Source organism: Trachypithecus francoisi, unplaced genomic scaffold, assembly GCF_009764315.1.
Source record: "Trachypithecus francoisi isolate TF-2019V2 unplaced genomic scaffold, Tfra_2.0 Lachesis_group10, whole genome shotgun sequence".
NCBI lineage: Eukaryota > Metazoa > Chordata > Mammalia > Primates > Cercopithecidae > Trachypithecus > Trachypithecus francoisi.
In genome coordinates, this window is record NW_022681455.1 from 41,103,388 (window position 1) to 41,130,330 (window position 26,943).

Here is a 26,943-nt window from a genome sequence, read left to right on the forward strand (position 1 = left end):
ATATACTATTAATGTTATGTTGACTACATGTGGAAATAATATTCTGAATATATTAGGTTAAACAAAACTTATTAAAGTTGACTTCACCTGTTTCTATTTACAATTTTCAATGTGACTACTAGAAAATGTAAAATGATATATGTGGCTTTCATTGATTTTCTGTTAGCACAGATCTGAACATTAGCATAAATATTGCTCAGTGGTCAAAGGGGATGCTGAGGACACATATTTGCTTTGAGTGCTAGAGGCTCCAACCCCACAGACCTAGGCCCAACCTTACCCTTTCATTTCCCCAACCCCTTTCCCCAGACTCCAAATCCAGCAGGAGGAAGTGCAGACGTAGGCCTCTGCAACATGTGAAAGAGCAGAAGTCACAAATGTGGTGTTTTTAGGCAGGTGATTTAGGCAACTCTTTATCAGGGAAAGGGCTGGAAGTAAGGCCACAAGCAGTGATCAATTGTTCTATTTGAAGACAACTTAAAAAAGAAAAAAAAAAAAAATCCCCAAGTGAGCATTCCTCGGGTGACCAGTGTGCCACCTCTGCATAAGTCTGTGAAACCAAAGGCCCTGGGACAGCCTCTAACATGGTAGCTTCATTCCAAGGAAGAGTTTAAAGCCCAAAAGAAGAGCTGTTCTAGTTAGTATGAGTCAGGGCTAAATGTTAAGTCTCCTGATACCCAGTGGGGCACACCATCTCTCAGCATTAGGTGCCAATACATAACATGCCAACTGCATTTGATGTGAGAAAGGAAGGGTCTGCCTTATAGGAATCACTCAGCCTGCAATTACCCCAGGATTTCCAAGCCTCCCTTTGCCAGCACTGGAAACCCATTTTGAGTAATTGGAGTTGGGGCCAGAAAGCATTCTATTCCCATCACAGGAATCTCTGTGGCTTCTATATGCAACTCCAGGAGACGTGAAACTCTTAAAATGATTTTTTCCAGGGTTGGAAGGAACACAATGATGTCTTTGGCGAAACAGTGCCAGGCTACTGCACAGTTCAATCCTGAGCTAAGTGAAGGGGGAAAAGGCCGAGGCACTAATCTGGCATGACTGGCAGTCCCCGGTGGGGTAAGGAGGACAGATGAGAAGGGTAGGAGAGGACAGGTGGCACTGGGGGAACAGGGAAGGGATGGAAGGGTCTGCTTCTGAAGGCTTGCATCTAACAGAAAAGAAGGGAACCTCCCTGACTTAGCATGCGGGACCCAGATAATTTTCATACTGGAAGCACAGTCTACAAAATGCTTCCCTCCAACCCATCCCCATAGGTACAATTTTACCAAATAAAATCATTCATACTCATATCCAAATTTGCCAATCTGAGCAAAATACAGTTAGTAACAAAGAAAGGCAATTTTCATATTTTATCATTCATCATAGAAAAAAAGCTTTAATATTTTTTAATTAAATACAGAAGAAAATTGTGTTGCCAGAGAGATTGTTTGCCTGTCTTTGAACAAATTAACAACACCTGTTTGCAAACAAAAGAATTTCCAGAATGGAGTCAAATCCTTTATTCTCTGTTCAGGACCCAGCCCATTCATGTCTTTTGTATACAGTATCTAACACATAGTAGGTGCTGAATAAGTATCTTGACTGAATAGGGTGCTCTTTCATCCCTATCCTTTATTTCCTGACCCTAAACTGGATCTTAATGCATGGGGAAAATATCCCCACCCACCCATTCCTAGAGTAGCCCTGTCTCTTTCAACAGTCTTTGACTCATAACATTGGTTTAGAGACATATGCCTGAAGGGAAAAGAGGGAGGGTTTCAGACAGAGAAAGAAACAAAGACAGGGTACAGAGACTAGGCAGAAACAAAAAGATCTGAGAGAGAGAAACAGAAACACAGGTGCAGAGACAGAACAACTGTGGGAGATAGGGACAGAAAAACCAAGTCAGAGAGACTTAAAACGCACACCGTTGAAGATAAAGAGAGAAAAGGGTTGGGCCAGAATGATCATCTTGAAGTTTCTACTAAGCTTTAATGTTTTCTGATAGAGAAAATGGCAGAGAGAGGGGAAGACAAGACCTGAGCAGGAGGATAAAGAGACAAAGGAAGTTAGCAGGGGCAGAGGCAGACAGCCAGGCGTGCCTAGCCGGGAAACCTCGTCCTACCCAGGCCTCACACCCATGGGGCTGGGCTCCCATGCCCACTCTCGGCTCCTACCTTAAGTCCAGCCACCCGCACCTCCCGCACCTAAAGATCTACAAACCACTCAGCAAGTCAAATCCTCTCTCCCCAATATCCTCCGTGAAGCATTCTCGCTGCTCCAGCCCGCACTCAGCTCTTCCCCTCTCAGCTCCTAAAGCCACACACACATCCCCTAACCACAGGTCAGGGCTGTTTTCGAGCTTGCCCCTGGCTGCTATCAGAACATCTTGACTCCTGCAAAAGAACTGTGTGCTTGTCAGGGCTCCAGTCCCTGCCTCCTATATTCCAGTATTCTTCATGACACCAGCCCAATGTCCGGTCTTCCTGAGCGCTCAGTGAATACTTGGGGCCTGACCGCCCGCCCCTAAAGTGCACGCGGGGACCCTGGCCGTCCCCTGCTCGTTTTCGGCAGCCCGGCCACGCTGAGGCCATCTCCTGGGCTCCTGCGCCCTCTGCCGGCCAGGAGGGGACCCGTACGCGGGACAGATCGCGTCCCGAAGGGCGCGCCTGCTGCTGGGAGGATGGCGAGGACGCTCCGGCCTCGCGTGCAGCCCCGGGCACCGTCCGAGGGTTCTGGGAAGGGTGGTGGGCACAGCCAGGAACAGCTGCTGTGTCCCTCATAGGCGTGAGGGAACAACCCCTCTCGCCCCCACACCTCCTCCAGCCCTGCCCGCTGGGCGCTCAGAGCTTCTCGTCCAGCTCTAGGCCCTGGTTATACCGGGGGCCCCCGTGCTCGGGGCCTGGGCTGCCGCCGTGTGTCCCGCTCAGGTAGTTCTGGATGGCGGAGGCGCAGTCTAGCCGCTCCATGACGGTCATGATGTAGTGCAGCTCCTGCAGGCTGCCGTTCTGCTCCTCAAACAACTCCAGGATGGCCGCTGCGGGGCTGCGCTGACAGGACAGGAACCTGGCCCGAGGCAGGGGAGGGGGAGATGGGGGAAGGAGCAGGGAGGGGCTCCTTCCCTGCTGCAGGTTCCCTCGGCTGCGCAGCACGAGGTCCATCCCTCCCCTACCCTGTAGCTTTTGTCCTCGTCCTGCTCTTGCTTGCCTTTCAGGGGACGGGGGTGGGAAGCCCCAGGCCCTTGAAACTTGAGATTGTCCTCACCTGGAGGCTAACTCTCTGAGCCCTACTCTTCTCTAGGCTTCAGTTTGTAATCCCAGCACTTTGGGAGGCCGAGACGGGCGGATCACGAGGTCAGGAGATCGAGACCATCCTGGCTAACACGGTGAAACCCCGTCTCTACTAAAAAAAAATACAAAAAAATTAGCCGGGCGAGATGGCGGGCGCCTGTAGTCCCAGCTACTCGGGAGGCTGAGGCGAGAGAATGGCGTAAACCCGGGAGGTGGAGCTTGCAGTGAGCTGAGATCCGGCCACTGCACTCCAGCCTGGGCGACAGAGCGAGACTCCGTCTCAACAAAAAAAAAAAAAAAAAAAAAAAAAGAGGACCTCTAAGTTTGCTCCAGCTCTGATGTGCTGTAATTGCCTTCTCTACCTCCCCCACTCCAAATACTGCCCTAGCCTCCCCCTAGCCTCCTAACTCCCTCCTTCCTCCCTATCTCCTAGGCCACAACATCCTGCTCAGGAAACAGTTGCCATAAACCATGGCTTTTTATCACGAACCTCCCGTCCACAAAAACCTTCCAGTCTCTCACCTCCTAACCAGTCCATGCTCCATGAGCCTTTCCAGCTCATCCAGCACCTGGCCTTGCCCTGTCTTTATGCTTTCTCTCCTTTCTCCCATCCTGAACCTCCTTAGCTCAGGCCTCTCCCTTTCTCGCCTTGCAAACACTACACCCACAGCCACCTCTGCTGCTCCCCAAAACAGAATGGCTGATCTCCTCCATCACTTCCTCCCTGAAGCCCTTTCTAGTTCACCCCTCCCAGGTGGAAGAAACCATTCTGCACCCCTTAGTTCAGACTTCCGGTCATAACGCCCACAGTTCATTATTATTCTTGCTTAAGCTGTTTTCTGTCTCTCTTCGATGTGTTATACAATACTGGATTCTTACAGGAAGGCACAAGGAACACTTGCCTTTATTTTTCAAGCTCTCTGAACCCCTTACTAGTGTGTGCGCTCCTAGGTGCTGGGACCATGCCTCGTTCCTCTTGTATCACAGTGCTTAGTACAGTTTCCAGGGCATAATGGTAGTTGATAAATGCTTAAATGAATGATTTAAAAATCCACCCTGTAGTTGGAGACCAGCCTGGCCAACCTGATGAAACCCGGTCTCTACTAAAAATACAAAAATTAGCTGGACGTGGTGGCACATGCCTGTAATCCCAGCTACTTGGGAGGCTGAGGCAGGAGAATTACTTGAACCCGGGAGGCGGAGGTTGCAGTGAGCCAAGATTGTGCCACTGCACTCCAGCCTGGGCAACGGAGCAAGACTCCATCTCAAATAATAATAATAATAATAATAATAATAATAATAATAAATAAAAATCCACCCTCTAGCCCCATCACCTGGATAAAGTCTTCCCTGACTGCTGTACTCATAGTGTAGTTTCTGGAGCTTAGCTCAGTATTCTACTGCTTTCTGAGTTCCTTGACAGGGATCATGACTGCACTGTCACCATTATTGCTAACATTTATTGAATTAACAAGTGTCAGACACCCCGCTACATGCTTTACACACATTATCCTATAATCTGTCTTTCTCCTTCTCAGGGCATAGCATGGCAAGCACTCAACATGTACCAAATAACTTCCATGTTAATGGATTCACTGTTAAATGTTAATTGAGCACCTACTATGCACCAGGCATCATTCTAGGTACTGATAATACAGTGATTAATAGAGCTGCCCTTTTATGGGAAATAGGATGGAGAGTAGCCATTCTCTGACTTTTAAGTCACTCCCTTGCCTGTGATCCAGTCTCCAGAGTGTCCTGAGGACCCCCGCCCCAGCCCACCCTCCTCTACCATCCACAGACATCCCCTCTTCCTACCGGATCTTCATGCCACAAAGCCCCAGGTGAGAGGCTAGTTTGCGCCAGTCATTTCCTGTGATGCTGTTTGGCTCCAACAACATCTGCAGCTGCTCAAAGAGCTCTGGGGGCAGCCTGAGGCAGGGAAAAAGGTGTTCTTGGAAGAAGGGGACAAACAGATCCACTCTGGTTCTCCCATATACACCGTAAATGCTGTAGTCACCCTGTGGGTGCCAGGGTAGGAACCCAACATCCCCCAGGCAACAGCCCAAGCAACCCCCGTCTCACCTATTGCATGGGGGCGACTGGGAGACAGGGGGCGGCGCTGCCCAGGATTCTTCCTCTGATGCCTGGAATCTGAGGATTTCCATATACTTGGTCTCCAAGCCCTGAGTCAACACAGGGCAGGGAACATACTTAGGGGTCACAAGGCATCCCCTTGAGTAATAAGCTGGAGTCCTACCTCCATTCCTCATGTCTCTCCTTCAGTCTGTCACTCAGAGCCACCTTACCAGGAGATACAACCCCACTACACCCAGCACCCTCTACCCGCTGTCTCCCTGACTTCAGAACCCCACCTTCAGCCTTATGTTTGCCCACTGAGCTCTTTGGGAACTGGGACATGAAGACCAAACAGGATGCATCCTGAGCCACCAGGGGAAATCCTGGGAGGGGCCATGGTGCAGTGGGAGGTCATCCAACCATAGAGACACTGATCTCAGCCATATGTTTCCCTTCCTCCATTCCAACCTTCCCTGCCTCTTCTCCAAATGACAACAGGGTATCTGCCTGCCCTCCAATAAGCTGCCACTATGGTTCCCCAAAGACTCTCAACTCTGATTTCTTCGCATCTTCCCTTGGTGCAGCAGGAGAGAAGAGATACCTAACTCCCATCCTGCCTACTCAAGACCCTCTTCCTGGTCACTTCCCACACTGAAAATACAAAACATCATCTCTCAAATCCCACACTGAAGATACAAAACACCATCTCTCAAATGTAGACAATCAACCTAGAAAGAAACCGTATCAACTTGATGCCCCAGTTCTCTGAGTTGGGAGAAGGGGTTAAACTAGGGTTTGGTTCTTTTAGCCTCCCGCTGGATTCATCCACCGATAGACAAGGAGAGTCAGGGATGAGGGTAACTTGGAGCCCAGATGATCTGAACCCCTCAAAGAGCTGGTATGGGGTCTCTATGGAAAATGCCGTCTTTACCTATGTGATTAAGACCATAATTACTGGGCACCATACCCTGCGCCCACTTTGCCTAGGAGTCCCCCCAGGCCCTGCCCTTCCTCTGCCCCTCAGCTCCAACTCACATCCTGGAAGGTGTGCATGGTGACAATGATCTCATTGGTTAGTGCTGAACAGTCCTCATTCTCATTGGCTATAAAGAGAAGGTGAGAGCATGGCCAGTGAGTGAGGAAATGGCCTGGGGTAAGAGGAGGAGAAGGTAAGGGACTCTATAGTAAGACTTGGAAAATCTGAAGAAGCTGGGGTCCAACACTCCATTTTTCTCTCTGCAAAGATATGTGTGGCTCCTGGCCTTTCAGGGACGGTCTGTGTGCATGGCTGCATGAGGGTCTGCAGAGCTCCAGGGTTACTGGGAGGGGAGAAGAGGAGACGGGAGGGGAAAAGAGAGGGGAGAAGGTACACACAGGGCTTCTGGACTACCTGCTTTTCTCCGGAAGCAGAAGGAGCGGAATGGGCACTTTCCATGCCAGATGTGGAGATGGGGAACCAGCTGGCAACTGCTATCATCCACATTCTCCCAACCTGGCGAGTAGGCAGAGAGGAGAGGGCCTCAGAGAGTGAGGCCCTCCACAAGTATTGAAGGGGGCTGTGGGGAGGCATGAGGACAGAACAAAGGCAGGAGGGTCTCAAGGGGATGGGAATCCCCAGAGGCTGGGCAGGGACCCCAAGAGGGCCCTTGCACTGTAAAAGCCTTCCATCCCTTCCTGCTTCTGTGGGGTATAACCCCTCTCCTTCCCGCCTCCCACCTGGCATCACCCTGTCCTAGGAGTGAGTGGCAAGGGCTCAGTAGACAGCAGAGTGGTCAAAGTCCTGGGGGCTCCATGAGGCTACTGCTGGCCCAGAGGTCACAGAGAGACTTGGGGCCTGGTGCGGTGGCTCACACCTGTAATCCCAACACTTTGGGAGGCCGAGACGGGCAGATTACTTGAGGTCAGGAGTTTGAGACAGCCTGGACAACATGATGAAACCCCGTCTCTACTAAAAATACAAAAAAATTAGCCAGCTGTGGTGGTGTGCACCTGTAATTGCAGCTACTCAGGAGACTGGGGCAGGAGAATCACTTGAACCCAGGAGGTGGAGGTTGCTGTGAGCCAATATCATGTCACTGCACTCCAGCCTGGGCAACAGAGCAAAACTCCAACTCAGGAAAAAAAAAAAAAAGAGAGAGAGACTTGGGGTCCCCAGATCTCCAGATGTCCAGGGGAGGCCCAGAACCCTTCATTCCTGTGGGGCTCCTGATCATCCTGTCCCACAGGCCACTGCCTCCCTCACCCTCTGAGATGTACTTGAGCTTCAGGCACTGGTCACCCCTGGCCCCACTGAAGTCGAAGAGCTGGCAGGGCCCACGCAGGCGCCCACCATAGGGCTGCTCGTTGGTCAGTGCCCACTGCAGGGCACAGGGCGTGTTGTTGAGGAAGTAGATACGCAGCTGCAGGTGGGACTGTCCTGGTGCCAGCGGTGAGCAGAATACAGCCAGCTGCAGCCATTTGCGGGCTTCGCGCCCCACAGGTGCCTCCATCACACAGGTGTAGAGACTGCAGAGGGAGCCATTGGCAGGCACTCATGTGCAGGGAAGGCTAAGACACCAGCACACTGCCACCAGCCTCCTGCCACCTGAGGGGCCTCTGTGGGGCCTTCAAGGAGGTTCAGAGAGCACTCGAGGGGAGCACTTAGGGAGGAACTGGTGGGGGGGGGATGAAAAGTGAGTACATCATGGTGACTGGTGACTGAATGGGGAGGAGAGCTGGCAGGGGAAAGAGGGAAAGTGGGCTCAGGGTGACCATGCTTGAGAGTGCACCTGCACATGGCTCTACTCCTGTCAATGGGTGGGAAGGAGGCTGGGAGGCAGAGGACCTAAGACTCTAGAAAGACAAAGAGATGAAGGACAAAGATGGAATGGAGTCTTACAGAACTGGCACTAGGTTTGGGGATAGTCCTGAAAGAGGCACAGAGTAGAGAGAGATAATTTGAGAGATAGAGGTGGAGAAGGACAGGTCCCTTCTAGATGGAGAGATGGGGCTGAGTCAGACACTTCCAGACAGACAGATGCAGCGGTGGGATTTGCAGTCCTGGACATGATTAGTGTGAGAAAAACTGCTACAGACATTAGGACAGAGGGGCCAGAAAGGGTCACCAGGGGATAAAGGATTTGCAGACCATCTTCTATACAGAGAGCTGAAGATAACGCAGACAGAGAAAGTGGGCAGGAAAGACAGTCCCCAGAGAGATGGGTGTGGGAAGACAGGCCAATGGCATGTGCCTACCTGAAGTGGGAGAGGTGGATGCGACACTCATCCCGGGAGGCATGGGCCCCCGGCCGCCCCAGGGGCCTCCATTCCTTGGCGTCGAGCAGGGCAGTGTTGCTGCTGTAGGTACGAGCATGGCTGGGCTGCTGGGCACAGTGTTTGAACGTGAGAGTACAAGGCTTCAGGAAGGAGGCCCCATGGGGGCCACATGCCACCACAGGGCTTACCAGCCCCTGGGCTCGGGACAGTGATGGGGCGTCCGAAAGGTCCCACACCAGGATCAAAGATACCCGCTCCTGGCGGCCCACAGTCACAGCACCTGGGGAGGACAGGGAGAGATGAGATGGGCCTGGTAAGCAGGCACACCCCTGCCCCTGAAAGAGGCCAGGCCAGAGAGAAAGGAGGTGGGGTAGGAGCCCAGGAGAGATGTCCCCAGCAGGGCACACAGGGCAGTGGTATGAACAAGAGTAAGATGACTGTGGAGCTGGCTTGTAGTGTAACCCTAAGCAAGACACTCCCCTTTCCACCCAGACTTTTGCTAGCCCATAGTGTGTCTAGCGTGAATTTGCAAATGGTGCTCTTGCCTCCCTTTACTGAAGAATTGTCCCAGCATACTGATTCATTAGAACAAGGCACTTTACTTCCACCTGCCAGGAAGTTGTCCTAAAAGATACGTAATATGTCCATCCCTGAAGTCAATAAAACTATACTCACAATACAACAATTATCAGAAGTAAAAGGTGTCTATGAACATTGCTCCCTCAGATGTGGTGACCTAATATACAGTCTGAGCAACTGTATGTGGAGAAGAGAACCAGGAGCTGTTACCTGGTGGGATGAGCAAGGAGATGCCTGCATCCTGGAGCATCAGGCAACCGCCGCGATGATCCACCTCTCGAGCCGAAAACACCAACAGCTTGTGCATCAACTGGCGGATGATGGTCTGGCCTTGAGTGGGTGTGTGCAGCTCCTGATAGAAGGCAGCCATCTCTGGCAGTGTGGCTGGCAGGTGCTGCCTTGAGACCTCATCTTCTGGTGGAGGGGTAGGCTGGGACACTGGTTCCTCTTGACCATTCGGCATCCAGCAGGCCCCCAGTAGCCTTCTAGGGCAGTGCCATCGAAGGCACTGGGCCAGAAGGAGGACACTTGCCACCGGGACCCCCACCAGCAGTAGGAACTGGGAGGGTTGGAATGAACTCTCCTGGAGGTACATGTGCCCAGTCACTCAATGCTGCTGGCTCTCCTTCACCCCTGTGCCAGCCAAAGCCAAAGGCCTGGTGGGGAAGAAGGGGTCAGTGTCAGGGTAAGCCCTTTTAAGTTGTGGGGGTCAAGGCTTGACTTCCACATAGTTGCAAGTTGTCTTCATTCCAGTGCACCCTGCAAACTTTAGTCACACCAATTCTTTTAACCTGTCTCTCTTACTCGAGAACCTACCCTGACTCTCTGCGAACTGCTCTGAAGCAGAGTGAGCTTGGGTTTACAGTTAGAAAACATGAGTTCAAATGCCACCTTGGTCACTGTGGCTGGGTAAGTTTTATCATATTGATGTAAGGCAGGACAGGCCCAAAACTGGGGCTTAGCCTGGGAGGGTTTGTGGCTTCACCTAGGAAAGAATTCAAGGGTGAGTCAGTGGTGTTAGACAGCAACTTTCCCTGAAGTGGCAGCATATAGCAGCAGCAGAGGTATGCTCCTTGCAGAGCAGGGCTAACCCTAGGTAGTGTGCCCAGGGTAGCAGCTTGGGGGCATTTCTGCCAGCATATTTATGTCCACTTTTAACTACATGCAATAAGGGGCGGGTTATTCAGAAATTTCTAGAAAAAGGGGTGGTAGCTTTGGGTCACTGCCATGGAAAGGGGCAGTAACTTCCAGGCATTGCCATGGCAGTGGTAAACTGTCATGGCACTGGTGGGCATGTCTTATGGAGAGGTGCTTTTGGTGCCTCTTCCCTGTTTCAGCCAGTTTTCCATCTGGCCTGGAATCAAATTCCTCCTCCTGCCTCAATATTGCTTAATGTACCTCAGTTTCCTCATCTGTCCAAATATCTACCTTGATCTACAAATGCTGATACAAAAAAATCTGTAAGTGGAAAAAGCAAGTCGCAGAGAGAGAAAATATTCTGAGCTCATTAATGTGAAAAACAAAGCTGCATATAAATACGTATTTATGGGTTATATATGTAAATGTAAAGGTATAGAGAAAGGTCTGGAGCAGTGGTGTACAATAAAAATATAATGTGAACTACACATGTAATTTTAAATTTCCTGATGGCCACATTAAAAAGAAGAAACAGGAGAAATTAACACATTTTATTTAACCCAATATATTCAAAATGTTATTTCAACAGGCAATCAATATAAAATTATGAGATATTTTTACTTTCTTCTTTCATACCCAATCTTTGAAATCCATGTGTAATTTATATGAATAGAACAGCTCACCTGGGACTGGCTGTATTTCAAGTGCCTAGTAGCCATGTGTACTAATGAGTCTGGTCTTAGACTGTGCAGGTCTGGAAGGACACACCCCCAAACTATTCCCATGAGTCGTGACAAATTGAGAAGGTGGAAGGTGTGAACAAAAACTTTGTATTTTTTAAAATCCTTTTCTCTGTACTTTGAATTTTTCACATCAAGCATGTAGTTTGTATTACCTTTGTAATTCTTTTCTGAAGCTTTTAAAAGTGGGGAAAAAGTGCCTCTTTGGGTAATTGTGAGGATGGCATAAGGTCATGTGAAAAGTATTTGTAGATGAGAAAGCACTGTCCAAATGTATGTGTTTCTTTATGTCCCGCCTTCTGCCAGAAAGGCCTGAAGGTAGCTCACAGGGACAGGCAACATACAAGAGTAACAAAAGCTAAAACTGGAAGCAAAAAAAAAAAGAAGAAGAAGAAGGAGAAGGAGAAGAAGGAGAAGGAGAAGGAGAAAAACAAAGATGCGAGCCTACAGTGAAGCTGGAATGAGGCAGGGCAAAAGCAAACATCTCCTGCTCACCTGGCTACCCAGCCAGGCCACAGGGTGAGACTTCCCAGAAGCTCTTCCTGAGGCCCTCCAGAACCCACCTCCGCCTCCTCCTACTTCCCCTCTTCCAGCCCCTACAATTTCCAACACCCCTGCCCTGCAGCCTGCTCAGGCTCCCCACACCTGCTTAATTCTAGCCTCTGGCTTTTGCTCATGCTGTTTTCTGTTTCTCCACTCACTTGCTCTCCCCACTTGTTTCTTCTGCCTATGTGGACCCTCCCATTCAATAGCGCCTCCCGCTGGCGCACCAGCCTTTGACAGCCTCCAGCTCACAAAATCTCTCTCCATAGCCATCCCACCATGCTGAGTCATTCTTGATTATGTGCTGTCATGTGTGATTTTCCCACTCAAATGAACATTTTCTAAGCACTGGCTGTGTGTCGGACACTGTGGGAAGTTCAATCCTGCCAAAGATGACGTCTTATTCTGCTCTCAAGAAGCTTCTGCAGGAATGGAATTCATTGGCTTGGTAGCTGAGTTCTGTGAGGCACAACGTCCTCCTTCAGAGCCCTGGGAGGCCCCTCTGGATAACTCACTAGAGACTGCAATGGAAGAGCTTCCAGTGTCCAGTCCTCCCTATGCCCTTCACTCGCACTACCCACCTGGAACTGAGGCTTGGCCCACCTTCTTCCTTCCATCCCCAGGACCATGAACACTAAAGCCTCTTCCTAGTGCCTCTTAGACTGGGGCAGAACCTCCACTGTATCCTCAGGATTGAAGACTGGGGCAGTACCTGTTTCCTCCATGTCCTCACGGAAAGCATGAATAAGAAGCGGGGGATTGGCATTGTTCTCTTTGCCTAAAGAGCCAACCCGACAGACAATGCACTAGCCTTTTTCAACCAGGCCTCTTAGAGGGCACACAGGTGAACCAGGTGAATTGGCAGTGCCCCAAAGCTGATGAGAAGGGGGTTGGAGCAGCAAGCTACCCTTGATGTCCCATCATTCCTTTTGGTTCTTTCACATTAGTAATAATTGTAATTCCAACTGTAATAACAATAGCTAACATTGGCAGAGCTTTACTCAGTGCCACTGTGTTAAAGCTCTCTCCACGGCTTGTCTCATCTCATCCTCACAGGAGCCTTAGGAGTGAGATGTTATTTTTATCCCCATTTCACAGATAAGGAATCCGAGCTTTCTCCCCACAGTGAGGATGGACAGGGAATTACTAAACAACTGAAGACAGGCAGGAAGGAGGAGCGAAGATGAACACCCTTCCAGAGACACCCCCTTTCTCTCTCCACCCCTTCTTTTTTCCCAAGTATCTTCCTTTCCTTCTCTAGAAGAAATAAAGTTGGAAGAGAAAGAAGCAAAAGTGAAGTAAAAACAAATAGAAGGACCTAAAGGTACATCCTCAGTTCTGTGGTAATACTCACCCCATCACACCACATCCCCACCTACCAAGGCACCAGTGGCAGGGGATGGAATAGCTAAAGGGATGAAAGGAGGGGCCCCACCTCGGTTACACAGCAGTAACCTTCCTGGGGCCACCAAAGACCAGAGTCCAGATCCCCAGTGAGGTGCACCTCACTGGGTGGTGCAGCAGCGTCCCCTGGCTCACCCTCTGACCCTGGAGAAGTTGGCGCGCACCACTCCCAAAGCCCCACTGGGCCTCTCATGGGAGCTCACTCCTTTACCTGGCCTGAAGCAGGAAAACTCCTCCTGGGCCAGCCCCAGGTCTCCCAGGCTGACAGCTCTTCCAGGCTGCCCTGGCCCTCACTCCATCCTCCCTGTGGCCCCAGAATGGGGAAAGGTCCCAAGTCTGGTTGAATGGCATCTATAGCACTGCAGCCATTCAAGTGTGACTTGGAGCTTCCCAACCCCATGCTGGACTCCTCATTACCCACTCCTCCAGTTTGTCTTGCCCCAGACCCCAGATCACCCTGGATAGCAGGTCCCTGAAACAAGAGTTCTTTAGAATGCTGCCATCACCTGTCCCTAGGCAGTTGCATCCTCCAGCACAAAGATCCAAACTCCTGCTGCAAAGTTCTGCTCATACCCTTTAAGAAAACTCTCAACCCTTCCTCCACTTCACTGGTTCTCCCTGTGCCTCCCCAATGCCTGACAGATGTCCAGTGACTGCAGAACATAAGTACTGGGATGGATGGTCCAAACACAAGTCATGAACAGCATTTGTCAGCATAGTAGACATTTCCGTAGGACACAGATTATCCCAGTGGTCCTCATACCCATTGGCCAAGTCCCATTTTCCTCCCCTCCTCCAGCAGAGGGTCCCTACACTCCAGCAGGCAGGCTGAGCTGGTCTGGCTCCTCCCTGGAGCTCCAAGTAACCCCATCGCAATGCCCATGCCCTCTCCAGCTGCCCCAAGGGGATGCTCACCTTACCGTCTAGGTGCTCTTAGAGGCTGTTGGCTGGTCCAATTCCTTCTCTGAGAAACGGATCAGCCAGACCCAGTCGACAGGCCAGCAGACAAGTGGAGGTGGGTGGGGAATCCAGGCAGGAGTGGCCTGGCATTTCCTGGCAGAGTCCTGCCTCCCAGCTGCCCTAAAGAGGGGTGAGGAAGAATGTCCCTCTCTATTGGCAAAGTCCAGCCCAGGTAAGGGAGTAGCTGAGGATCCCAGAAGTCAGTGAACTTGCCAGTCTAGGTCTGCAAGGAAGGAGGGAGGGAGGGAGACAACCTGGGTGTAGGTGCTGCACCTTGAAACCCCTCCCTACAGTGCCCTCTGCTGGTGAGTGGCTGTCCCCAGCCAGAGGCTATTATTAAATTAGAAAGGCAGATAGGAGGAGGAGGGAACCTTCATCTGAGTTTCTTAAACTATAATGTGCACCGCAGTCACCTGGGAGATCTTGTTAAAATGAAGGCTCTGATTCTGTAGGTCTAGTGTGGGGCCTGAGATTCTGCAGCTCAAAGAAGCTCCCAGCTGATGCCAATGCAACCGGTCCAGGGAGCTTAGAGAGCATCTAGTTCCACCCGCTCCCTGCACAGAGAAGATAATGGAGGCACTGAGAGGGTAAATGACTCACCAGTTGCTGGTGTACCTGAGATGTACCCATATCTGTTCCTTACACAAGGTGCTTTCTACTTCCCCCACCCAAAGTTGGCAGAAACACTACCGCTTGGGAGACGGCTGAACTATGGGGCCATTTGCCATTTCGAGTTCTTAGAAACTCTGCCTAGGAGCGATGGCACCACAGAATGAAAACTCCTTGTGGAGAGGAACTTTTCCCATGTTTTCTGCTGTCTCCTCAGCTCCTGGTACAGCCTGATAGATAGAAGGTGTTCAATAAAGATGTCTTGAATGAATGAGTGAAGAAGTTGAGAGGGAAGAGGATGCATTTTGGATCCAAGTGACCGACACTGAGCCCAGGTGAGCGACACGTTGGCTATGTAATATTGGGCAAGCTACTTAAGTCCTCTGAGCCTCAATTCCCTTGTCTGTCAAATGCAGATAAAAATATCTACCTTGTGTGAGATAATAATTGTCATTATTGAGCTAATAAATGTAAAATGCCCACCACTGAATGGGTGGTCAATAGATGGTAACTATTATCACCAGGGTGTGGCCTCCTGCAGTAGAGCAGGCATGGTGAACACCCCCAGGCCACTAGTTATCATCTCCCATAGAAAATAAGTAACTTCCTCTGCTTTTGTCTCAGTTAATAATTCTCTAGCCTCTTGTCTCTGACTGCAATCCCCTCCCCTCTGCTTCCTTCCCTGGTGGAGGTGAGAGGGTGGAATAAACCTCCCACGGGAGCCCAGTACCCCAAAGTGCACACATGTATCAAAGGAATGGGTAGAGAGCAGGCAACCTGGGAAGCAGACCTCATGCCTAAAGACAAGCCAGGAAGGGGTGCTCAGAACTTTCAGAGGGAACGAAGGGAGTGGGGTAGAGGTGTTTGTCTTTAACAAAGCTCTGTTTGAGTCACACAGGAGGCTGGACTTTGCCAACAGATAGGGACACTCTTCCCTACCCCTCTTTAGGGAGGCTGGGAGGCAGGACTTTCTGCCAGGGCGCCAGGTCACTCCTCCCTGACTCCCCACCCACCTCCACTTGTCAGCTGCCTTCTCCTCTGAGACATGAAGTCCTAGGGGTTTGTGAAAGATCTGTCAAGCTAGGGTTCTAAGCCAGGAAGGTCATGCCAACCAGGAGGCTATAACCAGGGGCTGTGTTCATGGATTATGAACTCACTTCCAAAGCTGGTGCTTGCCACTCCTGGGGACAATCCCAATTATAAGGCGGCTCCTGGAGAAATTTGAAGGCTCATACCACTCACTCCCATGGCCACAGAGCTGTTTCATGGGCTGCAGAGACCACAGGCATCAATAGCATTATAACTGGGGGCTGAGCTGTCACAGTAGGGCCAGGTCTCTCAGTGTCAAACCCTCACCACAAACCCTCAAACATTCCATCAAGGGGTAGCCTCCAGAGGCCAGGCACCAAGGAGGGTCTAGTAGGCCAGGGGGGCTCCTCCTGAGAGGAACTCTTTGGGGCCATGAAACAGCAACTTGGACTTCCCAGCCAGTGTCACCACCCTTCTCATCTGAGAAAGGCAGACCAGCTGGGAGTACCACTCCACCCTCCTCCCAGCACCACCCTCCTCCCAGCCCCACCCTCCTCTGCCTTCCACACATCATATGTCGTCAGGCCCCCCACCAGGAAGGTGTGCTGCCAGAGGTAAGGGGAGCACAGGCCTGGGAACAAGGAGGTACTGGGAGAGGCAGGTGTCAGGAGAAAAGAGGATGGGGGCAAGGAGGGGCAGGGAGGGGGCCTCCACCACTCACTGTACAGAAATGTAGAAAAACAGGAAGGCAGAAGATGAGCAAATGGACAGTGAGGAGCAGAGAAAGACAAGTAGAAATATGCACAGGTGGGCGCACTGCTCAGCTGTGTCCCAGATCCTCCAGGACCAGTGTCCCTGACCCTTGACAGAAAAGGATGGATTAGGGCCGGGCACAGTGGCTCACACCTGTAATCCCAGCACTTTGGGAGGCCAAAGTGGGTGGATCACCTGAGGTCAGGAGTTCGAGACCAGCATGACCAACATGGCAAAACCCCATCTCTACTGAAAATACAAAATTAGCCAGGCATGGTGGTGCACGCCTGTAATCCCAGCTACTAGGGAGGCTGAGACAGGAGAATCACTTGAACTTGGGAAGTGGAGGTTACAGTGAACCGAGATTGCACCATTGCCCTCCAGCCTGGGCAACAAGAATGAAACTCTGTGTCAAAAGGGGCCTTGGTTGTAGGAAGGTCTGTACATTGTCCCACATGCAAGTGACATGCAAAGCAACATGCCAATCAGCATGGCAGCTTTTTAATCAAAGACCAGGCAGTTGTTTCCTTGAAAAGTCAGGCCACAAGAAACCTGAACGCTTGTGCTTACATCCTGACACTCTGGGAATGGAAAGATGGAGCAGGAAGCTCATCCCCCATGGCTCCAGGGGTAGAAGAGAGCTAAAGGTTCAGAAAAAGGAATCCACAGTGTCAACAGGCCAAGTTTGAATTTGGGCAGGAGATAAGCCTGGGTGTGCCCCATGAGTGTGCCAGTCTAGTATGGTGAGATAAGCCTGGGACAGATGGGCTGCCGTATTTGTGACTAGAAAAGAGCCCCCAGGAATCTCTGGCTCCTGCCTTCAGATTGTGATCTTTCCAGGTTGGTAGATCAGCTTAGGTAGAACAGTTCTCAGTGAGGGCCAGCTACACACCTGGCTAAGTGCTGCCCACTGTGGGAGGCAGAAAAGCTGGTCACCCAGGACCTTATCTCCAGGAGTCAGAAGCACTTAGAGGAAGGTCTTTCACTGAGAAGCAGTTACCAGTGCTGGGCAGTGTCCTCCAAGTGCCAGAGGAGTGCTGTGGAGAAAAGAAGTCCATGGAAGCCAGGAGATGGGCAAGGTGGGGCCTGGGGCTGGAGAGAGCTCAGAGGTACAGGACTGGAGCTGGGCCAGGGAGAGAGGAAGGACCTCCATGACTAGACCTCCTCTGAGGGGCTCAGGCCAGGAAATGAGTCAGGTTAGGAGGCAGAGACAGACTAGGAGCCGCAGGGGAAGGCTGATCACTAGCGTGTTCTCTGCCTCCCCAGATTTTGCCTCCTCAAGGTGAATGCAGCTTCAAGGGGCCATCTTTGTGCTCCTGCCCCACCTGGGGCCCATCCTGGTCTGGCTGTTCACTCGTGATCACATGGCTGGTTGGTGTGAGGGCCCGAGGATGCTGTCCTGGTGCCCACTCCACAAAGTCTTATTGCTTGTACAGACAGCCATCTACTCTGTTGTGGGGTGAGTACTTGTTTCTCACACATGGCCCTGGTACCCAATGGGGTGGGAACAAGTCCCCTGTATCTGAATTACTTCCATATATTGGCCTCCAAAGGCAGGCACTTTGGCTTGCCTCTTATGGTGGGTCCTCCAGAAAGTAAGAAACCCTCTATGCCTGCCTGGGGTTCCAGTTAGCCCTTCTTCCACCCTCTCTAAGTCTCCCCAGCCCCTCCCCAACCTCGCTGTGCCCAGCTCCTCCCACCAACTTCCTCCCTGGCCCTTAAATGATGCCTAGACCCATTCGCCCCCATTTCAGCCCACAAGGGTATCCAAGAGTCCTTATGCCAGAGAGCCTCCTCCATTCGCCATGGAACCTCCCATTGAATGATTTTGCCACCATCTCTCCACAGCTACGCCTCCTACCTGGTGTGGAAGGACCTGGGAGGGGGCTTGGGGTGGCCCCTGGCCCTGCCTCTCGGCCTCTATGCTGTTCAGCTCACCATCAGCTGGGCTGTCCTGGTTCTCTTTTTCACAGTCCACAACCCTGGTCTGGTAAGGCACACGGGGATCAGTAGCAGAAGTAATGTGGGAGAGGGTGAAACTATCTGGCCCCAGAAGCACATAATTTGGCAGAGCAATTGAGTGCAGGCAGGTAATGGATGGGCAGACTTCTCTGCACTTCCATGGCGTGCACAGAGCCCCAGGGACTTAGCTTGTGGCTGGGCTGGGTACTGCAGAAAGGTGGAGGTGCTGGTTCTTGGGCAGCCAGCTGACCCCCAGCCCCTGTGCCCAGGCCCTGCTGCACCTGCTGCTGCTGTATGGGCTGGTGGTGAGCACAGCACTGATCTGGCATCCGATCAACAAACTGGCTGCCCTGCTACTGCTGCCCTACCTAGCCTGGCTCACCGTGACTTCAGCCCTCACCTACCACCTGTGGAGGGACAGCCTTTGTCCAGTGCACCAGCCTCAACCCACGGAGAAGAGCGACTGAGGCCCTTGGGCACGGGAGAGGAGGGACGGCCAGGGTAGGGAGGAAGAGTCTGCAAGCAGGGCTGTGGAGCTAGGGTTCACCCCAATGGGACCACCCTCCTGGGTTCCCTGGTGCCGTTTTTCCTTAGAAATCAGAGAAATGGGAAAGAGGGGGGAAACTGATTTTACACTTAAATAATAAAATCCTATTAGTAACTCTGAAGGTATGATGTGAAGTGTGTATTTGAATGCATAATATGATGCCTAGGGCGCCAGAGTGGGATAGAAGCTTCTGGACCTGTGTGTGAGTGTGTGTGCGTGAATGAATGTGTGAAGGCCCACGGGGGAGGGGTGGGCACACAAGCTCGCCTCCACTCACATGCCTCCCCACCTGGCATAAAGATTTAGCACTCAGATGTTTAATTGCCTGAAAAACAAAAGGCTTTTAAAAAGTGACAAAAAAGCCAAAACAGAAAAATACACTTTATAAAAAGGGTACTAGGGGGCCAGGCCCTGTGGCTCATGCCTGTAATCCCAGCACTTTGGGAGGCCAAGGCAGGTGGATCACGAGGTCAGGAGTTCAAGACCAGCCTGGCCAACATGGTGAAACCCTGTCTCTAAAAACACAAAAATTAGCTGGGCGCAGTGGTGCGCACCTGTAGTCCCAGCTACTTGGGAGGCTGAGGCAGGAGATTCACTTGAACCTGGGGAAGCGGAGGTTGCAGTGAGCCGAGATCATGCCAATGTACTCCAGCCCAGGCGACAGAGTGAGATTCCATCTCAAAAAAAAGTGGGGGTACTAATTATACATGTTAAGGTTATCTAGATTACACATTAATTTATATATCAGATTTATGATGCAGTATCTCATTATAACATATACTATGGTTGTATGATATATATGTGATGCATCTCTGATAAATAAGATTATAGACCCTCTTTTTTGCTTTCATACATTCCTATGCTTTTCTTATTTTACATCAATTAATCACTATTAGAATAAGGCAAAGAACATTGAAAAAAAAAAAAGATTAAGCCTCAGAGTGCTGACAGGTGAATTCATAGGAGCTTCTTATTCAGCCTTCTATCTTGCTTTTTTTCTAAACCTTCTTAGTGGCTTTTTAATTTTTGTCTCCTCCCTTCTCTGATTTTCTTCTGTCCTTGTTTCAAAGCCCTGATGATGGCAAGGAGTGACTGCCCCTGAGTATGCCTCCTCAAATCTTTAACAAGGTCAGCTGGAAGACCCAGACACCTTGCAGTAGGGGGTCTCCACCTGCTGCATGATGGGATCACTGGCAGTGTTTAAAAATCCTCATCAGCCTCTCCAGGGAGGAGGCCCGAGCATCAACATTTTTAAAACTTCCAGAGACCTCCTCAGGTGCAGCCAAGGCTGAGAACCACAGCTGTATGGAGCTTTTTAAAAAATGCATATTCCTCAGACCCCACCCAAGACCCATAAATGAGAACGTTGTGGGTGGGCTCTTGGCATCTTTAGATTTAAAACCTCCTAAGCACTTCTGTCAGCTGCTAGCTAGTTTGAGTGCTTTGGGCACAGGTCATTTGTCAGGGCCCGTTTAGCCTTGACAATCTGAGGTTTCGTGAGCTGAGTTTTAGAGCTGAAACAAACTCTCTCAGGTGAGAAGCCAGCAGGGCAGCATAATTTGAGAAGGGGAGTGGCTCTTTCCAGAGCTCACCCAAGAGAGGGAGTCTGCAGCCTCCCCTCCTCCACCAAGGACATGCTCAGCCCAGTGGGTCAGGTCACGGGCACCCCAGGAGGACACAGTGTCCCACCCACCTTTGTATCTCCAGCCCCAGGGCAGGGCAGAGCACAGAGTAGGTGCTTGTACATTTTTATTTGTTGATTAATTTAATGAACAGATGAACACATTGTCATACTTCAAAAACAAATGCTGACCAGCGCCCTGCCGCCACCCCTACCCCCACCCCTACTCTGGAACAACTGAAAAAAGAACGGAAATGCTTTAATCATTTTGGAAACTCCTGGTTCTAATGTGCAACCAAACTGAGACCCGTTGCTGCAGGGCACTGCTTCTCAAAATGTGCCCCAGAGACCTCCTGAGACACTTGTTGGGACTCCAGACCCATGAAATCAGATCATCTTGGGGAGTGACAGCAATAGGGTATGGTGATTTACAGTTCTGGCCATGGAGTCAGAACAACCTGGGGTTGGATACTGACTCTGTTATCTATTAACTGGTAACCTGCTGCAACTTTTAGCTATAAATACTGATTGACAGAAGATAGGCTAGGAACCCACAATACATGGGTTTTTACCCCAGCTCTACTACCACTGTGTGATCTTGGCAAGTGGGTACTCCAGACTTTATCTTCCATTACCATTATTATCATCTCATAATAATATATGCATTGTAATATTTGCTACCAATTTTATTCATTACCAGCTAATTCTAGAAGTTAGGCGGAACCTCCATGAAGATGTACGATGCCTATGGTATTACTTTGACCTCCCCAAGGCAAGCTGGAGCCACTAACCTATGCCTCTAGCTTTGGACTTAGCCCTAGAAGAAAGCTTAACTTGGGCAGTGTCCCAAGCCCTGGGCTGGCATGACTGCCTGACACACCATGAGCCAAGCTAAAGAGATTTTTGGCCATGTGCAGAAACTCAGCATGAAAGGGCAGAATCCCAACTCCAAACTCTTATCCTCTGACTTCAAAGTTGTCCTTAAAATCCCCCTCTGCCCCAGTTCCTTGGTTCCTGGGTGAAGGGAGCCTCTAATCCCACAGTCTCCTAACCTTCCTGGGACTCTTGTCTTTCCCCTTACCCACTTCCCAGTTCAGAGCCCAGCCTAGTGGACACCTGCCTTTGGCCCTCTTCTCTTGTTACTTAAGAGCTGTGCCTAAATAGACTTGGAGCTGCCTCTTCTCTTTGCAAGTGTATCCCAGGATTCCACCATTCAGATTGTGTGCACATTTTTGTTCTGAAGCAGTATTTTTCCATTTGCCTCTGCTTTGGTGAGTCGGAGAGAGACAAGATCATAAGGCTCTGCAGATCTCCCATCCAGTGGCTGCAGAGGCACTAGGTAAAACAGCAGATCCAGGAGGTGTCATATCTCATTCTATTGTATCCTAGTCCATCCTTTCCTCCTCTAAACCTTCACTCTTCCTTCACTCTTCCTCACTTTGCCAATTTCTGCAGAATGGAGACATAGAGGGGCTAGGTGAGATGGCAGACTGGTAGGTGTATGCCCAGTGGACAAAGGTTGGTCAGCTGGGCTAGGAACGGGGCAGAGGGCAGGATGTATTTATTCTGCACATCTCTGGCCCCTTCTACCTACAGGCAGGTAGAGCTGCTGCATAGGAGAAGCCTGGAGGCCCCTGAATGTTGTCAGTCCTGGGCCAGGGCTCCAAAGTCTCTTTTCTTTTGTGAACGGCCACCATCTGCTCTATCTCTTGGGGTTCCCCTGCACCCCAAGCCCAGTTTCAGAGTCTTCCCAGAGGTTCCCTTTCTTGTAGTTCCAGAAAACAAGCACACAATCCTTTTAAGGATTTTACCACTGATTCTCATCAGCAGCTCACAAGGTACTCAGTCCAAAGCCCAACTTTGCTAAGAACTTCCTCAGATATCGACCTTCCTCTTCTATCCTCAGGTAGAGCCCACCAAAACATTTACCCACCTCCCAGACTCCTTCTCCCCCCACCCCTACAAAGTCGAGGACACTCCATACATTTAGGCTCTTCTTCTGATATGGAAGCCAGGGGTAGTCATCCCTGGTCATACCAGGGCCTCGGTCATATTCATCAGGGCCTCATTTGTCCCTTTCCAAGGTCCCACAGCCCACACAGAAATTATCCGCTAAGAGAAGCACCAAAAATCCCCCTAGCTCTTCCACTTGCACCTACTCCAACACACTTCTCATCTTAAGGGCTGAAATTCTCCTCTCAAAAGTTGACTGTAGTTTGTCACCTCCTCCCAGTAGGTTCTTTGGCCTTGCAAACACCCCTTCAAAGAGGAATACTATTAGTCACCTTAACGTACATGATCCTTATCAGATCACTTTCTTCAAAGACTGAAAGTGCCAGCCGTAGTAGCCGGACGGTGCCAGGAGTAGTTACTGGAATGGAAACCATGGTGACCAGGACTAAAGTCCCGGGAGTCACCATTTTACCCAGGGTGGCATGTCCCACATGGCAAGGCAAGGATTGTGTCCTGTATAGAAGACTGTAAACTCTGCCCTGCCCTGTGATTCTGGTGCCTTCTCCAATCCCAGCCTCAGACTCTGGAAGACCCTTGGCCCCCTCCCCTCTTCACTGGCCAAGGCTGCTCAAAGCCCTGGACACCTCGTGTTTACATCAACAGAGCAGTTGCTAGAGGAAGCAGCCACCTGCCCTCCAGAGGGATGTCTGGTGCCCAAGGCCTGTTGTTTGTGTACCTTGTCTCAGTAGTGACCGGAGGGGCAGGCACGCCTGGGCTGGGTCTCTGGGGCAACGCACTGTTAGGGTCCCAGCTGTCCCTGCACATAAAGCACCAACTCCATCAATGCATCCCTGAGGTATCCTCTTTCAGGGAGTGAGAATTTAAACCTTCCTCTGGTGAGGCTTCTATTTTCCACCAGCCCCCCTCCTGGCCTCTCTGCTCCCTTCCCAATGAGGGCAGCTCCATGTCCGGCCAAGATCCAAGGAACAACCGTGCCTGACCCTGTCCTCTCCTTCTCAACCACCTCCTAGAATCTCTGAATGTTTTCTGAAATGACCGTGGGAAATGGGACAGGGAGAGGCATGTTGCAGTGTATCCCAGGCCTAACCCAGTTCCTTCCAGCCACTGCCATCCCAACAAGAAGGGGGCAAGGAGGCAAAGACAGGATGGGAGGATTCCAATTTTGGTTTCCATCTCCAGATACTAGCTGTCTGGTGTCTCTTAACCTGTACCCCCAACACACAGATATATATACACACACACATACACACACACACACATCTTCGTGTACCAGTTACTTCCTAGAGTCTGTTCTTCCTGCAAGAACTCCTTCTCAGCCTCTTCAACTCCCACTGGTCTCTGTCCTTCCCTTCTCCCAGAGCTGGGCCTCAGGGGTGCTGGCAGCAGTTGAGACTGAATGGTGAAGGAGGTAAAACATGACTCTGGAAGCACATGGCTCTGCCCTCTCTAGCTGCATCACCTTGGGCAAGTCACTTAACCTCTCTGGTCTCAATTTCCTCACCAGAAAAATTAGAATAATAATAGTACCTACCCCAAACATCCTTGTGAGGAATAAATGAGTTAACCTACATAATATTTTAGGGCAATGTCAGGATGTCAGCTCTCCTTGTTACTAAATTCCAGGGAATATGACACAGTAGGAGAAGCATGGAACTTGGGAGCTGACAGATTTGGGTTCAAATCCCAGCACCCCACTGACTCCACGTGTGACCTTGAATGAAATACCTTACTGCCCAGTATCCTCCTGTGCAGGAGGGGGACTATCGATAGAAACTTACCCAATAGGGTTAACACTGGGGATGGGGTGTGCCAGTCCTAAAGAGTATAGAGGCAGCTGTAGGGAGAGGAGTCAAGCTCCTGGCATCTGATCCGCCAGATTAGTTGTTGCACTCTGGGGTGAGCAGGGTAAACTGGTATGACTTGGAAAGGAGAGCCAGAGACCAGCCAGGAATTCAGGCCCCCAGGAGGTGCCATAAATAGCCAGAGCAGATCAGAGGGCCTCCAGGGATGGCAGGTAGGGAGACGAGGAAGGCTCAAAGCAGCAGTGAAAAAGGAAGCTGTCAGTCATCAGTCTGGGGGCAGACCCAGGGCCCTCTCCCAAAGGTCAAAGGGAAAATTGTCTATAAGTAAGATAGAAGAAAGGGGTCAACTCTTAAGAAAGGACCAGGCTGAGACCACCTGTGCACCATTCACTCTGAGCTGTTGGGAGAGGCAGGACATTCTCGCCACACCATTCACCTGTGGTCTTCACAAGCCCACTCTGCGCCCTATTTTCTGCTTTTTGACCATTTGGAAATAGAAATCAATAGCACAGCCTGTGTCACAGATGGGAAAACAGAGGCTCAGAGATGTCCAGTGATTTGTCCAAGATCACACAGTGAATCAGGGGCTAAGATGGGGATATGAACATAGAATATTTTTTGCCTCCTAATCCAGGGTTATACATGACAGCCAAAATAGAAGGCCCTGTCCTCAGGGAGGAAGTCTTTCTAGCAGGAGAACAGTGAACTGAAAGGATCCATCCTCCTTGCTTTCCTCCCCAAGACATTTTACTCTTCCTCCGTTGATCCAGGCATATCACCGTAGCTGGGCCTGGGAAGTGGTAGACAGATGCACATTTATAATGCTTCAGAGATGTTTTATCAAAGGTAGCTGTGCGCAGCCCTGGGAATAGGCTGAACTTGGGCTCCAAAGACCTGAACTCAAAGCCCGTGTGATCTTATACAAATCACTTCACCTTTCTCAGCCACAAGTCCCTAACTTGCAAAATGAGGTCCATAATTCACACCCATGTGAGACTGGTGTAAGGACTAAATGAGATAATGCATGCTTGAGTGCTTGATTAATGCCCCAAATATAATAAAAGCTGGGAGCCCCTGGTGAAGCAGCACCTTATTCATCTCTGTACTCTCGGTATTTACCACAGCACCTGGAACATAGGAACCTCTGATAAATGTTGACTGAACAAGAAAATGAAGTAAACTCTTTGCATTTAAACGTGGTATGTTTGTGTCATAACAACATTCTTTGCAGTTTATCAGCTGCCACTGTCTTTTTATTGTGGACACAGGAACTATTGCCTCTACTCTGTGCTTTATTCCCCTGGAAAAATGTTTGAAAAAATAAGATGTGGATAAAAATGCTTTCAGTGGCCAGGCGCGGTGGCTCATGCCGCCCAGCACTTTGGGAAGCTGAGTCAGGCAGATCACGAGGTCAAGAGATGGAGACCATCCCGGCCAACACGGTGAAACACAGGTGAAACCCTGTTTCTACTAAAATCACAAAAATTAGCCGGGCGTGGTGGCACGCACCAGTAGTCCCAGCTACTTGGGAGGCTGAGGCAGGAGAATTGCTTGAACCCAGGAGGCGGAGGTTGCAGTGAGCCAAGATCGTGCCACTGCACTCCAGTCTGGCAACAAAGTGAGACTCCATCTCAAAAAAAAAAAAAAAATGCTTTTAGTAGTAAATCCAAAAGGTAGGGGACCATATAATTTATTGTTCACAGCGGGACACCTTTGGGAGTAAAGGGGTGCTATTAGTAACTATGTCTGGACAACAGGAAGAAACCATGAGCATCCCTGGCAAACAAAATGCTGGGCATCACACTAACAGAGCACTCTGCTGCTCACTCTCTGGAGGAGGGAGCCCAAATCTTCCAAGCCATCTTGACTCCTCTTCTCTAGTCAGACCCTCTAAAGGGTGCCCTACCCTCTCATCTCCACCAGCCAAACCCATTTGGAGCTGTTTTCAGATCCATTCCCTAGTGTTCTTAGGTTCCTTATTTTTCACCTACAAGTGACCCCGACCCCTTCCTTCTGCTTCCCTAAGAATGGCCTAGAGGGTTTGCACTGCTCTAAACACAAACTTTTGCCCCTGCTAAGTACCCATCATAAGAGCTGCAAAAATCATCTAGCCATCCTCTGCTGCTGTTCCAGCTCAGGGTCTTTTCTAGGAGACCCCATCATCTCTCTCTGGCCTCAGTAGGTTTCTCATTGGTCCCCTGCCTCTGCTCTTCCCAAGTGCTCAGACCACCTGTCTTATCTGTTCAGAGACAAAGGCTTCCCACCTCACTCAGAGAAAAAGCAAGGTACTTATGACAGCCCATAAGGCCCCGGTCCCTTTTACCCTTGTTATCTCTTTGGTTTGATCTCTTAGAACTCTCCAGTCATCCAGATGTCCTCACTAGTTCCTCAAACACCTCAGGAAGGCTCCCTTCTCAGAGCCTTTGCTCACATTGTTCCCTTCCTTGGAACGCTTTCCTCTTATATATCCAAATGATTAGTTCCCTTGCCTCCTTCACACCTTCTTCAATTGTCTCCTTTTCAAAGTCCTTCACCCTGGCCATCCTATAAGGATGTAACCCCACCTCTTAGCACTTCCTGTTTCCATTTCCTGTCTTTTCTCCTTGGCACTTATCAGCACCAAATAGATAATGTATTATACTTATTTGTTGTCCAGTCCCTCAAG

At 50.4% G+C, this 26,943-nt stretch overlaps 2 protein-coding genes across 6 annotated transcripts; one reads left to right on the plus strand and one right to left on the minus strand.

Annotated features, from left to right (window-relative positions):
- Nucleotides 1-1,368: 1,368 nt before the first annotated feature.
- On the minus strand, nt 1,369-14,711 carry UNC5CL (unc-5 family C-terminal like). 2 transcript variants are annotated; one of them, XM_033217066.1, is made up of 9 exons: nt 13,942-14,711; nt 9,408-9,853; nt 8,598-8,898; nt 7,606-7,868; nt 6,754-6,855; nt 6,399-6,466; nt 5,370-5,470; nt 5,103-5,216; nt 1,369-3,060 (listed from the first exon to the last, which is right to left on the minus strand). In XM_033217066.1, exons 2-9 carry the CDS (start codon nt 9,790-9,792, stop codon nt 2,838-2,840), a joined length of 1,557 nt encoding a protein of 518 aa, XP_033072957.1. In that variant the 5' UTR covers nt 9,793-9,853; nt 13,942-14,711; the 3' UTR covers nt 1,369-2,837. The 2 variants fall into 2 exon arrangements, with proteins under 2 accessions (XP_033072957.1, XP_033072956.1); XM_033217065.1 differs by having other exon boundaries at nt 13,937-14,711.
- A 27-nt stretch (nt 14,712-14,738) lies between these two features.
- Nucleotides 14,739-19,002, plus strand: TSPO2 (translocator protein 2). Of its 4 annotated transcripts, none has more exons than XM_033217068.1 (4): nt 14,739-14,925; nt 17,639-17,831; nt 18,221-18,362; nt 18,604-19,002. In XM_033217068.1, the coding sequence occupies exons 2-4, from the start codon at nt 17,659-17,661 to the stop codon at nt 18,799-18,801; spliced, it is 513 nt and encodes a 170-aa protein (XP_033072959.1). In that variant the 5' UTR covers nt 14,739-14,925; nt 17,639-17,658; the 3' UTR covers nt 18,802-19,002. The 4 variants fall into 4 exon arrangements, with proteins under 4 accessions (XP_033072959.1, XP_033072958.1, XP_033072961.1 ...); XM_033217067.1 differs by lacking the exon at nt 14,739-14,925 and adding an exon at nt 16,081-16,233; XM_033217070.1 differs by lacking the exon at nt 14,739-14,925 and adding an exon at nt 17,114-17,212.
- The last annotated feature ends 7,941 nt before the right edge of the window (nt 19,003-26,943 follow it).

What these genes read in the sequence shown, in the direction of transcription:
- TSPO2 (XM_033217068.1), top strand. Translation starts at nt 17,659, where the DNA reads ATGCAGCTTCAAGGGGCCATCTTTGTGCTCCTGCCCCACCTGGGGCCC. An exon ending in GCCATCTACTCTGTTGTGGG is followed by an intron (nt 17,832 to 18,220) that starts GTGAGTACTTGT and finishes ATCTCTCCACAG; the next exon opens with CTACGCCTCCTACCTGGTGT. An exon ending in CAGTCCACAACCCTGGTCTG is followed by an intron (nt 18,363 to 18,603) that starts GTAAGGCACACG and finishes CCCTGTGCCCAG; the next exon opens with GCCCTGCTGCACCTGCTGCT.
- UNC5CL (XM_033217066.1), bottom strand. Translation starts at nt 9,792, where the DNA reads ATGTACCTCCAGGAGAGTTCATTCCAACCCTCCCAGTTCCTACTGCTG. An exon ending in CAGTCGCCCCCATGCAATAG is followed by an intron (nt 5,217 to 5,369) that starts GTGAGACGGGGG and finishes TCCCTGCCTCAG; the next exon opens with GCTGCCCCCAGAGCTCTTTG. An exon ending in CTTTGTGGCATGAAGATCCG is followed by an intron (nt 3,061 to 5,102) that starts GTAGGAAGAGGG and finishes GCCTCGGGCCAG; the next exon opens with GTTCCTGTCCTGTCAGCGCA.